This window comes from Nematostella vectensis, chromosome 7 (genome assembly GCF_932526225.1).
Source record: "Nematostella vectensis chromosome 7, jaNemVect1.1, whole genome shotgun sequence".
Lineage (NCBI taxonomy): Eukaryota > Metazoa > Cnidaria > Anthozoa > Actiniaria > Edwardsiidae > Nematostella > Nematostella vectensis.
Window position 1 is genome coordinate 5,039,325 of NC_064040.1, and position 13,448 is coordinate 5,052,772.

At 41.8% G+C, this 13,448-nt stretch overlaps 2 protein-coding genes and 1 pseudogene across 5 annotated transcripts; 1 reads left to right on the forward strand and 2 right to left on the reverse strand.

The window, feature by feature from the left end:
- Positions 1-341: 341 nt before the first annotated feature.
- LOC116608822 (late histone H1) lies at positions 342-1,288 on the reverse strand. The gene has a single exon (XM_048729980.1). The coding sequence runs from the start codon at positions 1,209-1,211 to the stop codon at positions 702-704; it is 510 nt and encodes a 169-aa protein (XP_048585937.1). The 5' UTR covers positions 1,212-1,288; the 3' UTR covers positions 342-701.
- A 3,423-nt stretch (positions 1,289-4,711) lies between these two features.
- On the forward strand, positions 4,712-5,917 carry LOC5501547 (annotated as a pseudogene).
- A 296-nt stretch (positions 5,918-6,213) lies between these two features.
- On the reverse strand, positions 6,214-13,006 carry LOC5501549 (EGF-like repeat and discoidin I-like domain-containing protein 3). Of its 4 annotated transcripts, none has more exons than XM_048730614.1 (6): positions 12,862-13,006; positions 12,466-12,540; positions 10,495-10,827; positions 10,278-10,383; positions 8,731-9,065; positions 6,214-7,918 (listed from the first exon to the last, which is right to left on the reverse strand). In XM_048730614.1, the coding sequence occupies exons 3-6, from the start codon at positions 10,825-10,827 to the stop codon at positions 7,766-7,768; spliced, it is 927 nt and encodes a 308-aa protein (XP_048586571.1). In that variant the 5' UTR covers positions 12,466-12,540; positions 12,862-13,006; the 3' UTR covers positions 6,214-7,765. The 4 variants fall into 4 exon arrangements, with proteins under 4 accessions (XP_048586571.1, XP_048586572.1, XP_048586573.1 ...); XM_048730615.1 differs by lacking the exon at positions 12,862-13,006 and adding an exon at positions 12,627-12,705; XM_048730616.1 differs by lacking the exon at positions 12,466-12,540 and having other exon boundaries at positions 12,862-12,973.
- Between the last annotated feature and the right edge of the window lie 442 nt (positions 13,007-13,448).

The following is a 13,448-nucleotide window of genomic DNA, read 5'->3' on the forward strand; positions in this document are numbered from 1 at the left end:
TCCCCACAACCTCCCCCATGGGACACATGCACTTCCCCACAACCTCCCCCATGGGACACATGCACTTCCCCACAACTTCCCCCATGGGGCACATGCACTTCCCCACAACTTCCCCCATGGGACACATGCACTCCCCCACAACCTCCCCCATGGGACACATGCACTCCCCCACAACCTCCCCTATGGGACACATGCACTTCCCCACAACCTCCCCCATGGGACACATGCACTTCCCCACAACCTTCCCATGTTACACATGTACCCCCACTCCCACCCCCTGGTACATGAGGTACAGCCAACGACATTCTTTGAAAGTGAAAAGAGAGCATCGAAAGAAGATGTGCTGTGTACAAATTCATTTTATATAAATACTCGTCTAGGCCATAACATGTCATAACAAGTTGTGTTGTCGTCCGCTGCAAACTTATCTAAACCTACACATTTTTCATCTACAAATGCAACGGTTTAAGCATACAAACATAAAAATCAAATAATAAACAAATATTATGACAATCTTGATGCCTTTCTGTTTTTATGTCGGGGGCTAGGGCCCCTATAAAATGCACAACAATGCAGTTGTTGTCCCTTCATAGTCCCTATGAACTTTGCTGTTACGAGAAAACTATAACTAATGCGCACAACCTTGACGTTCTTCTAGTTTTATCATACATACAGATAGACCTATATAGGCATATAACTGTTTACTTTTTAGCGGCCGCCTTTGCTGGCTTTTTTAGAGACTTCTTTGCTCGAACAACTTTAGGTTTTTTAGGAGACGCTGCTTTCGACTTCTTTCCTCTCTTGGCTTTAGCAGGCTTAGCCGTTTTTTTACCTGCTGCTTTTGGAGTCTCCCCCGCTTTTGTTTTATCATTTGGGGCGGTTTTCTTCACAGACGGTGCTGGTTTCTTTGCTGATTTCTTCGCTGGCGTTTTCTTCGGTGCTGCTTTAGCCGGTGTCGCAGCTCTAAGTTTGAAGGAACCGGCGGCTCCCTTTCCCTTATTGTGGACTAAAGTCCCCTCTGGTGCAGAGGCTCGCTTCAAAGCCTGGTTCAGCATCGTGTGGTGGTGTTTATTCTCTGTCAGGTTAAATTCCTTGACGATGTATTTATTGATAGCTTGCCGAGATGCCCCCTTTCCACCAAGGTTTTTAACTGCACTGCTTATCATATCGACGTACTTTGGGTGGGTAGGGGTATCCGTTTTCGTTGCCATTGTTTTTGCGAGTTTTTGACCGAATATTCCACTGCACGAACCAAAAATTTATAGCGGTCGAAAAACGTCAACAAAGTTGACCTGTTTATATAGTTACCGGTCGAACCTCTTAGGGGACAACCACAACAAACTACGTTTGAGCGATGTATTGTGTTTTCTTCAATGACTACGAGCTTAAAAAACAGCGCCTTTTTGAGTCTCTGACAGAAACTAACTCCACATTAAATAAGTAGCACATATTATCCATCCTTGGCTTGGATATTTCTTCGGTAAACGCCTTCTGGATTTTTTTGGGGGGTAAATTTACGTGGAAGTGTCAAAGGGGGCCAACGAGAAAACGGAATATTTGTTGAAAATAATCCAACACAGGCGCATTTTCGCTAAAAGCTCGAAGAATGTAGAGACATTGTAATTCTTTTAATCCACTTGTAGCTTAATAGAAAGGGCTCATCAAGTTTTGTTAGAGTAAAAGGCGAGCAAATCGAATTGCAAAAACACAGTTGACTGATAACGGTTGCTCAGCTTGCGTCTGTTTACACAGGGCAACGGCAGGTTGCTATGAACTCAAATTCCAATAATGACAGTTTGCAGACGCGAAAGAATTCTCCAAGCGCCACAGAGGATCTCTACTTTATTACTTTGGTCTCCTGTTTGGTTTAGAGTATAGAATGAAGTTATTATCTACAGAATAAAATACAGATAGTTTTTATTAAAATCTTTTGCGGGTATACTTGCTTGACGCAACCGTATCGCTTTTTTGAATATATTATTTAATATTTCATTATTATTTTTCCATATCTATATCAATACCGCGCTCAAGTGAAAATCGTTTAGAAGTGCATTCCGATTGACTACCTACTTCTACAGAGCAGTAAACAGGAAATTAGTCATTCAAACTTGCCACTAAATGTACACTTTAGTGGAAAGTACATTGCACTTGTTTTACAGTAAGTCATACGTTTTTAGACGTCAATCATTACTTTTGAATTCTACCAATTCTGCATCTGTCACAAGTTTAGATCGATCACAACCAAAACAGAATAATCTTAGGTTTTACAGATAAAATACCAATAAGTACAAAGAAAGTTCGAATTGTTGTTAGCTTTGCGTTGCTGTTGATTTAGTGTGTATGAATCTCTTGTCGGTTATCTTGACCCGGTGCTTTTCTGCACTCTAGTGGCCGTCGTAACTGGCGTAACTGCAAAACGGCTTCCGTCACCATAACTATTCGCGAGTTGACATGGGTAGACTATGCTAGTAAATTCAGGAAAAGTTGCTGTCCAAAAAGCCAAAAAGTTGCTCAAAATTGCTGAAATATTAAAAAGTTGCCATCAAAATTTTCAAAAATTGCTTCATTTGACGATTCGTTTTGTTCTAGATTAATTTTCAAAATATATTTATTTTCTATTTCCATTAAAAATCTACCTTAAATATTCTTAAAATAATCAAAGCAGATATAGAAAACATTTTTATATGTGTAAATTTCAAATAGTTTGTTGTAATCCTTCGGCGCACGCACACTTTTAACGACCAACCGTTTTTAAGAACAGTTTCGTAATATCTAATGCTCCGCGTTAGATTTTATCCTTGTACATATCGGTTTCCGCCTTGGTTTTTAAATTGTATAGTCATGTATATATTATTATTAACTTTATATTAGTTTATTTATATTATAATTTTTTTATAATTATATTGTAATTTTACCGCAATTCAGCTTACTAGCTGCAATGGTAATAAATGAACTACTATCTATATATCTACTCCTATCTATCATATAATGTAAGTTTCTAACAAATAATGCTAATCCACCCCGTTTTATGATACTTTAGACACCGATTAAGTTTACTTCCTCTTTTCATTTTGTATTTTATCTGAAGCCTCGAGGTATTCCTTAAGGCATTGTATTGTTGATCATTTCTGATTCTTCAGAAGGCTGAATATTGCAGCAAATAACCGTTGGATTTTAGCGCCCGTTAAATGGACAGCTGCTGTCCAGTTTTCGTTGGCGCGTGCCGGTAAATCCAGTTTCAATTATATTTGTATTTAACAGTTAAATATCCTTAGTTTTGACCATTTATAAAAAAAATCCTTTCAATAAAGATCTTTTTGGTGTTTTGTGGTGCTAAAAAGTTGCCAAGAAAAGCAAAAGTTGCCCTAAGTTTCTGGCACTTAAAAATTTTAATTTTAAAAGTTGCTAAAAAGTTGCCAAGCACAATCTACACACACCTAACCACAACCATCTCCATCAACACAATGATTAACATCACAAAGTACCATCACCATCACCACTATTACCACCACCACCTATATTACAACTGCTAAAATGTGCTAAAAAGTTGCCAAGCACAATCTACACTATACGATAACAAGCCTGATCCTGCGTTTACATATCTTTTTGGTGATTTTCTTTTCTTCTGAAGTATTTTCTGAGACTTGCTTAGTTGAATCCACTCCACAAGAGAGACCGACCAAAAAGTTCAACAAAGTTGACAAATCGTTTCTTAACGGTACCGTTGTTTAAGAGCTGCTCGTCAAAGATGCGATGGAGTGTGGGCTATCGTGTTTGCAAGAAGATCTGTGTGCTTCTTATAACATAGCGCGGAAACCTATCGCCAGGGCTTCGCTACATTGCGCGTTGTTATCTATGCGCATTGGCGATCTTGGCGCAGATCTGTCGAAAAACGACACCTTTGACCACTTCAGCTCTAAGGTAAATTAGGTCAATTAGGACCATCCTAATTCTAAGATTCAGCTTAGAGTTATTTATAACCTTTTCAGGTATGCGCCCGGCAGATTTTTAGATTTTACCAAACACCAAAGCTAGAGCATACACTTATTTTGTTTTATGAGGATCTTTTTTGTCAGAACGTCCAGCCTCAGATTTCTGATGATGCGTTCTAAAATGCAGAATCAAATTGTGTTTATGATGACAACCTTTTGATCGCTTTGTGTAATTCTTTCTCCAATACTTGGAGTTTCAGTTTTGATATGAAATTTAAAAACATCGTTAAGAACATTTTCAGCCTTAATATGCTCAAAAATTAAGAACGGCCCCAGCCTCAACTGACAATTAGACGATCTTATAAAAAAAGAGTGTATTCCGCAAAACTGCGATATTTTACCAAAGATTGTGTAAAAAGCTCAAGATTTTTTTGCCTGTCTGGGTAGATGTACGATAACATTATGATTTTAAATTAAACTTCCAGAAAAACACTCAACGTGGTTGGCTAGGTTGTCATGGCATAAAAGTATCCAATCTAAAACCCTTGCTGTGCAACTAATGATGTTTTTCAATGATAGTGATGGGAGCACCAGTTTAAGATATTGAGAAAATGTTAATTGCATGATTTAAGATTCACAGACAAAGTATCCTAGCTCCCGTTGTGCTGTGGCACTGGCGATAGATTTGCTCACCTGCGAGACGGCAAAATTTCGATTGTATACCTATGCAACCTCCCCTCTCCGGCTCCCCTATGTGTCTCCCTCCCCCCCTAAAATAATGTTGTAAAACAGGCCTAGTCCCAGGCTTCTTAACCGGGTTACTAATCGGGCTACTGTGCTCGAGTGAGTCCCAGATCCCAAGCTTCCTCACGAAACCATATTCGTATTTTGTCCGCAAAGCTAGTGATTTTTTAACAGTTTATAAAATTTCCAACAGTTCCACTGCTCTGCAGATGATGGTGGAGATGCCTCAGATTTCTGGGTTGGTACGTTATAACAACAAATTTACTTCACGACAAATGCATGTGCAGTATACCAAGATGAAAACCGCAAATTTATTCGCAACTATAATGCCGTATTAACTGCATAAGTACTCGAATTAACTGTATTAAGACTAGGGACGGGTGCAGGTTAAACCTAAGCCGAATTCCTAATATAGATGCCTATATCTTAAATACAAATTCCAGGGTGCCTAGCATATAAATATCGTTTTAAAAAGAGTCAAATATCCTTATATGGGTAAACACACTCTATTTTGTTTATCCATTCATTCATGTGGGTGCACCTAGGAGCAAAGGCCTAGGAAAAGTAATCCACTGTTGTTGTTATTTTTAGGCACGTGTCGTGAAATCAAACGAGTGCACCCACCAGTCCCCAGCGGTTATTACGTCATCGACCCCTCAGGTGATCTTGGAGAGCCGCCTTTTCCGGTATTTTGTGACATGATGTCATACAACGGTATTGGCGTGACCGTAGTCGGTCATGATAGCGAGGGTCGGCTCCATGTCGATAATTATGCAGATTGTGGGACCTACTCGAGTGACATAACCTACAATAACACAAGTGTCGCTCAGTTGAAGGAAGTAACAGCTAGGTCAAGCTACTGCGAACAGTTCATCAAATACAAGTGCAAAGGGTCATCTTTGTATTATCCTAGAGAGGATTACTGGGACAATTGGTGGGTGTCACGTGATGAGAAAAACATGACGTCATGGGGTGCTCCGGCTGGCAGTGGAAAATGTGCATGCGGGGTGGAGTGGGTGGGGGAGCTCGAGTAATGATGGGGTATGGCGAGAGGATACTGGGTTACTCACCGATAAGGACACACTGCCTGTAATTCGGCTGAGGGCAGGGGATACTGCCGAAAGTGATGAGGATGGTTATCTTACCTTGGGAAAACTGACGTGCTACTAAACATTATCTGTATCGTACACTTAGCAAACTGCAGGCTAGATTACAAAGACAATTCTTCAGACGCTCGTATCTTGTAGTCCAACAGGCGCGCGTATCTTGTAGTTTAACAGACGCGCGTATCTTGTAGTGAAACAGGCGCGCGTATCTTGTAGTGAAACAGGCGCGCATATCTTGTAGTGAAGCAGGCGCGCATATCTTGTAGTGAAGCAGGCGCGCGTATTTTGTACTGAAACAGACGCGCGTATCTTGTAGTGAAGCAGGCGCGCGTATCTTGAAGTGAAACAAGCGCGCGTATTTTGTACTGAAACAGACGCGCGTATGTTGTAGTGAAGCAGGCGCGCGTATCTTGTAGTGAAACAAGCGCGCGTATCTTGTAGTGAATTTATATACATGACAATAGTTAACAAGTATAAGGTAATTTCGTAAATTGGTAAATTCAGAAGTGATCTATCAATACTTTGCAGTAACGAAGTTGCCATGCTCCACAATGTCGCTCCTTATAAGGTAACTGATAGGAGCGACATCTTTATATTTCCCAACAAATGAGGAGCATGCGTCGTCTCTGCGGTCAGACAGAAGCTTAAAATCGGTTACTTGTGATGTCAATAAGCTATTGGTAATTTGTATTTTGGTTATTTGTTATTAACCTAGTTCTGTAATTCAGCTGCAAGAGTAGTTATTAAACACATATTATTTAATATCGAAGGATAGTATTTCATATATGGGCTTTATTTAAACGTGTATCTAAAAACCAAATTAATATTGGTTAAAATCACTCCTATTAGATCAGAGTTTCCGGTGATGTCAACATTTGCCTTATTGGATACAGGAAAATAATAAATACAGAAACATCGGTACCCAACTAGCCTTTCTGCTTTTCTTCTATATTTGAGTGTTATACTATTTTAGTGATTTCTTCCTCAGCGTGCCAGTTATTTACATTTTTGTACCTCATGTTTAACCTCCGCCCCCCCCCCACCCCCGCAAAAAGGGGGCTACTTCTTTGTTAATAAACATTTATAGTCGAATTCTTGGGGTCCTAGGGGAGGGGAGATTCTCGGGGTCCTTGGGGAGGGGAGATTCTCGGGGTCCTTGGGGAGGGGAGATTCTCGGGGTCCTTAGGGAGAGGAGATTCTCGGGGTCCTTGTGGAGGGGAGATTTTCGGGGTCCTTGGGGAGGATAGATTCTCGGGGTCCTTGGGGAGGGGAGATTCTCGGGGTCTTTGGGGAGGGGAGATTCTCGGGGTCCTTGGGGTGGGGAGATTCTCGGGGTCCTTAGGGAGGGTAGATTCTCGGGGTCCTTGGGGAGGGGAGATTCTCGGGGTCCTAGGGGAGAGGAGATTCTCGGGTTCCTTGGGGAGGGGAGATTCTCGGGGTCCTTGGGGAGGGTAGATTCTCGGGGTCCTTGGGGAGGGGAGATTCTCGGGGTCCTTGGGGAGGGTAGATTCTCGGGGTCCTTGGGGAGGGGAGATTCTCGGGGTCCTTAGGGAGGGGAGATTCTCGGGGTCCTTGGGGAGGGAAGATTCTCGGGGTCCTAGGGGAGAGAAGATTCTCGGGGTCCTTGGGGAGAGGAGATTCTCGGGGTCCTTGGGGAGGGTAGATTCTCGGGGTCCTTGGGGAGGGGAGATTCTCGGGGTGCTTGGGGAGGGGAGATTCTCGGGGTGCTTGGGGGAAGGGATGTCAGAATCCTCCTCTGTCCTTCCTCTGGCGGCCATCTTGTTTTGTTCTCGTCGTGTGCAAGCTGGGAAGAAGACGATGGACACGGCCACGATACGGCACACAGCAAAAAACACCAGGGAAAGCATAGCGAAAAACACCGAGTAAACATAGCGAAAAACACCGAGTAAACATAGCGAAAAACAAACATAGGCATAGCAAGGTTCCATAACCCTTTTGTCCACCTTAAAGTTCTAAATTCGTTCACGGAGTTGATGCCTCGCAGCCATAGACTTCAAGTCGAAATGCGCATGCTCTTGCGCAGGTCTTGGCCACAATGCGGAAGAATCGAGTAATCAGAGGCGGCGAGAATGTGGTGGTGACGATGCCATTGTTGTCGGTATTGCCGGGGAAGATCTGCCAAAAAGGTTATTCGACATGAGTCTTATAAATTGCAGGGCCATAACAGAGGGGGGGCACTGGAGGTGCATGTGCCAATTTTACGTGACCTGCTACGGCTCTGAATTGTGATTCACGCGCGCTAATTGGTCGTGTTGATTTTGTGTACGTACATTCAATATTACCCTGGGTGCCATTAGGATTATCTATCCCAGTCCTCAAATAACTGGCCGAGCGGAAATTCGAGATCCTTCAAACTCGTCCACGATGGACAAAACGTTCTCACGAACGCCGTCACGTCGCGTGTTATTGGCAGTACAAGATTCTTCTGGACGGACCCAGGAATAGTCGATGTCAGCCCAACTTCCAACAAGTGGACGCGCAGAATCCCGGGGTGGGGGACTTCGATAAAAACATACGGGGGTGGTCGGTGGCAAAATCGATTTTAACCCTAAGAGAGGACACTTTGGGCGTTGTCAACACAAATTCTTACCCCTAAGAGATAGCAAATTGGGTGTGGTCGAAGGAATTTTCAACCCTAAGATATGGCCGAACCGAAAAAAAGCGTTAAACGTCTCCTTAGGAATAGCAATTGGTCGAATTTTATACCCTATTAAAAGACAGAATCGGAAAAACCCGTTAAACATCCCCTTAGGAATGAAACTGAAAGTAAACTAAGGAATAGAAATTTTATACCCTAAAAGATGTGACGATCACCCCCGTCTTTTCTGGAGAACCCCCCCCCCCTGGGCACAGAATAAATCCGCATCTGAGACACCATCAAACATGACCTTGTTCGCTTATCAGACAGACAATCAAACAGACTGTACCTTTGTTACTCCAGGGGAGTGTTCGACGAATGACCAAGAGGAATTATCAAAAGAAGTGGAAATCATGAAGGTCATGACGTAATCGATCGATCCAGGGTTGCCATAGCCCTGCATGGCAAACGCAGTGATGGTTTTAGTCGTGTTCAGGGCAATATTGAACCAGCCTCCATCCACGTCACCGGTTTTAAGATGGGCTCCGTGTGGATATGTATCGAGATTGAGCCGCGCGCGGTCTGGGCCGTATTTCGGCATGTCCTGAAAATAGGAAGACTGGGACAGTTGCTCGGCCTTGATCCGACCATCCACCATTCCTAGCGCTGGGCCTGTGCATGTATCTACAAAGAGTAATTTGGATACTGTCTTATATTATCGAGCAGTAACCCACGCTAAGGCACCTTGATATCTGACGGGTTGTAACGCAAATATCAACAAAAAAAAATTCAATATAGAAATATCAAACAAGAGAACTTCGGGGGAAGGGGGACTCAGCATTAATAGTGGAGGGTAACGACGATGGTGATGATAATGATATAATGGTGGGTTGTGGTGAGGCTATGATGGTGACGGTGATGGTAATGGTGGTGATGATGATGGTGGTGATGATGATGGTGGTAATGGTGTGATGATGATGGTGATGATGATGATGGTGGTGATGGTGACGGTGATGATGGTGATGGTGATAGTAGTGGTGGGGGTGGTGGTGGTGATGATGTTGATGAAGATGGTGATGGTGATGATGGTTGTGATGGTGACGGTGATGGTGATGGTGATGGTGATGGTGATGGTGATGGTGATGGTGATGGTGATGGTGATGGTGATGGCGGTGGTTATGATGTTGGTGATGGTGATGGTGGTGATGATGGTGGTGATGATGATGGTGGTGATGGTGGTGATGGTTGTGATGATGATGGTGGTGATGGTGGTGATGGTTGTGATGATGATGGTGGTGATGGTGTTGATGAAGATGGTGATGATGATGATGGTTGTGATGGTGACGGTGATGGTGATGGTGGTGATGATGATGGTGGTGATGGTGTGATGATGATGGTGATGATGATGATGGTGGTGATGGTGACAGTGGTGATGGTGATGGTGATGGTAGTGGTGGGGGTGGTGGTGGTGATGATGTTGATGAAGATGGTGATGATGATGATGGTGACGGTGGTGGTGATGGTGATGGTGACGGTGGTGGTGATGGTGATGGTGATGGTGATGGTGATGGTGATGGTGATGGTGATGGTGATGGTGATGGTGATGGTGATGGTGATGGTGATGGTGATGGTGATGGTGATGGTGATGGTGATGGTGATGGTGATGGTGATGGTGATGGTGATGGTGATGGTGATGGTGATGATGATGATGATGATGGTGGTGATGGTGATGGTGGTGGTGGTGATGATGATGATGATAATGGTGATGGTGATAATGATGATGGTGATGGTGATGGTGATGGTGATGATGGTGGTGGTAATGGTGGTGGTGGTGGTGGTTTTGATGATAATGGTGGTGGTGGTGATTATTATAGTATTGGTGGCAATTCAACTCACCACAGTCACGGCCGGTAAAGTACGCACTGCATGCACAGCGGTATGAGCCATTGTTGATGTATGGATGACAGCTTCCATGACGACAAGGGGACAAATCACATGCAGACTGGGTATAAAATATTTTGTGTCAATTTATTTTGTACAACGCCACCTACTGGGAAAATATAGATCAAATATATATTTTTAGTGCACAAGAATTAGATCCCCAGCAGATTACCTTGATGAACAAGTGCTTGTAGCCGCTGACCTTTTGGAGCGGCGCATTGTATTTCGTTGTAGCCATCACGTCACATGCCCTTTCGTCATGACGATAATTGACGGATTCGCAAGAAGGGTCGTCGAGGCACTCAAACGTACAGGTGTTTTCGCTGACTCGATAGCGAGATTTCACAGGCTCTGCCTCAAGCTTGTGTTCATCAATAAAATCGAAAATCGCGAATTGAAGTTCTTTTTCGTCTCTTGAGATAAATCTGTTGGCTTGGGATGACACCACCAACACGCAAAGCCATGGAACTATAATGGTCACCATGGCAACTGTATGGAGATGCATCTGTAGAAATTTCAATAAATACAAAAAGCCCAAATAGTCGTGTTTGTGAACCAGAAGAATGAATACAATACACCAAAAACTGGTGGACTGGACTCTGCCAAATTTTCGTCTTTAATGAAACTTCTTCAGGAGATACTGAAGAAGGTGAATCTTTACAAGCTTATTTACTGGCGCGAGACGAAAAACATTACAACTGACGAAAATGCGCATATTCTAGAATAGCGCGCTATGGACAAAAAGAATTTATATATCTCTACGTGGGTTTCTACTACAAAAAAAGTCGTCACTATTAAGACCCCGCGGGTAGATAGACTTAAGCCGATAAACCCACTGGCCTTCCCTTTCCCTAAGCTGAGCCTCAGAGTTACACTTATCTATAAGAGCAAGCAGTAGGTAGATTATACTATCAATAGTTTAAGGAAGCGTTTTAATAATCACAAGATAGAGAGGTTAAATAAGCACCCTAGATTACCGGTTAGTGGAAGAGTTAAGAATGACCTTATCTATCAACATTTTCATTGCGACAATCATTTAGGTCTTATTAAAGACCTAATATTTTTTTTTTTGGTGTATTGGTGTATTGTAGAAATTTCAATATTGTATTATCCACACAGAGATAAAATATCATTTGTCCAAGGTACAATTAGTCCTTTGCAGGTGATGGTCTTGCATTGTGTTTGTCTATTATTAGTTTCTTTAAGGCCCTGTCACACGTAGACTTTTCGGTTGCAACTTGTCTCGCAAAAACATTGTTGCAAGTGACGTTTTTCCTGCGACTTGAAACAATTTGTTGCAGAAAATAGAAGAGCGTTCTACTTTTCGTGCGACTTTGAGAAATGCAAAACAAGTTGCAAAGGGGGTGTCAAAAAATGCGCGTGCGACCTGCAACAATTTTTTTGCGAGACAGGTCGCAAGAGAAAAAAACGTACGTGTGAAAGGGCCTTTAAGCTGTGTGTGTGTGTGTTGTTTGGCCAAAAATGCAATTCGCTGTATTTTCCCAGGGAGTTTCGCTGTTGCTGTTTTGGAACGTTTTAGTCGGGAAGGACTCTAAATGCCCTTTGCCGTTTTGTTGAGATGTAATGATTGATTCCTCTAAGTTTTCGTTTATTTAAGCATTCCAGTGGGGCAATAAAGAAAAAGCAAATATTATATTTTTTTTTTTAGCTTTTTTGTGTACTCAATGGAGAAAAAATAAAACATCTGCCTTACTCACCCCCCTCCCCCTCCCAAAAAAAATCATAAAATAAAGAGAAAACGGTCACAACCAGTTTATAGCTTAATTTATACCGTGTAATGGTATAAGTTAAGTCAATGAATATACTTGACGGTTCTCATTTAGTGTTTTTTTGGAGTATTTTTTCGGAGAAGTTAATACGCGAATTCTAACCATTTAGTGGGGAAAAAAACACTAAACATAATTTTGTTTGGAGCGTTTTCTCTTCGAAAATATAGCTCATAGTGTCAAGCGCTTTTAAAAATGCACTTGGCTTAAGATTGACAGAGTCGAAAAAGAGTTTTGTCAATTTTATGAGTGGCTGGTGTTTTTTTCATTATAAGCTCTTGTTGATATATTATTGTAAATCGCATATAGTAGTAGGACATGCCACATAAAGGTTAAAGCCGGTTTTGTTCACTTACTTCTTTGCGCACTGTTAGATTCTTCTCTCTCGTTATTCGTTCTTCTTGTCCTTCTAAACGTGTCTTTGAAGCTCTCTAGATTATTGAGTTATACCCAGTTTAATTAAGAAGCACTTTAATATTTAACGAACGTTCATTAGTAACTCGCTTAGTGGCCTTACCAGAAAATGACAAACTATACGTGGCACGGATTCAGACCTATTTCAGCGGCGTAGCCAGGATTTTTAGATAGTGTTTAATACATTAACTGTATTTTTATGAACAGTTCAATATGTTTATATTTAGTTAATAATAATAATTTATTGTATTTATATTGCGCAATTATCAATATAAAAAATTTCAACTGCGCATTACATCGAGTAATGTACTTATACTTACTTATACTTACTTACTTACTTAGTTTCTAGTATTAGTCGGATGTCTCCATTCTGTTCATTGAGACAACAGTGCTCAGCGCTTTTTTTCGTCAACAGATCAGAATTTTTCCTGGAACCGCGCCAGCTACATCAACAAAAGTTTTAGAATACACCAAAAACTGGGATTCGACTCTGCCAAATTTGGATGTTACTAAAACGAGGAACGGGGAACGGGGAACGGGGAGCGCGGAGCGGGGAACAGGGAACAGGGATCCGATTTATACCTGGTTCATTCCTAAACAGTAAGCCACACATTTGAAAGTATGCTCTGTTTAGTACATGCTTGACCCATTTCTGTTAATATATTTTTGCCTTCTTGAAGTAAGTATAAGTACATACATTTTTCTAATATTTTTTTATTTTGCACTTTTTTTTATCAAATAAATGGTTTAATGCATTGACCAACAGAAAATTATTAAGGATTTTTAACGCAGCGTGTTTGTATTGTTTCTATTGACTTTTTATTGCGTTTTTGTTTTCAAGTGTTTCGAGTCTGCTTTCGTATTGTCTTGTGCCGGAATGTTGGCTGTTAGAATTATCAGAACCGACATCTTTTTTATTTCATAT

Coding starts and splice junctions, on each gene's coding strand:
- LOC5501549 (XM_048730614.1), bottom strand. CDS start 10,827: ATGCATCTCCATACAGTTGCCATGGTGACCATTATAGTTCCATGGCTT. Junction 10,384..10,494: donor ACAAGCACTTGTTCATCAAG/GTAATCTGCTGG, acceptor TTTTATACCCAG/TCTGCATGTGATTTGTCCCC. Junction 7,919..8,730: donor ACTCCCCTGGAGTAACAAAG/GTACAGTCTGTT, acceptor CCTTTTTGGCAG/ATCTTCCCCGGCAATACCGA.
- LOC116608822 (XM_048729980.1), bottom strand. CDS start 1,211: ATGGCAACGAAAACGGATACCCCTACCCACCCAAAGTACGTCGATATG.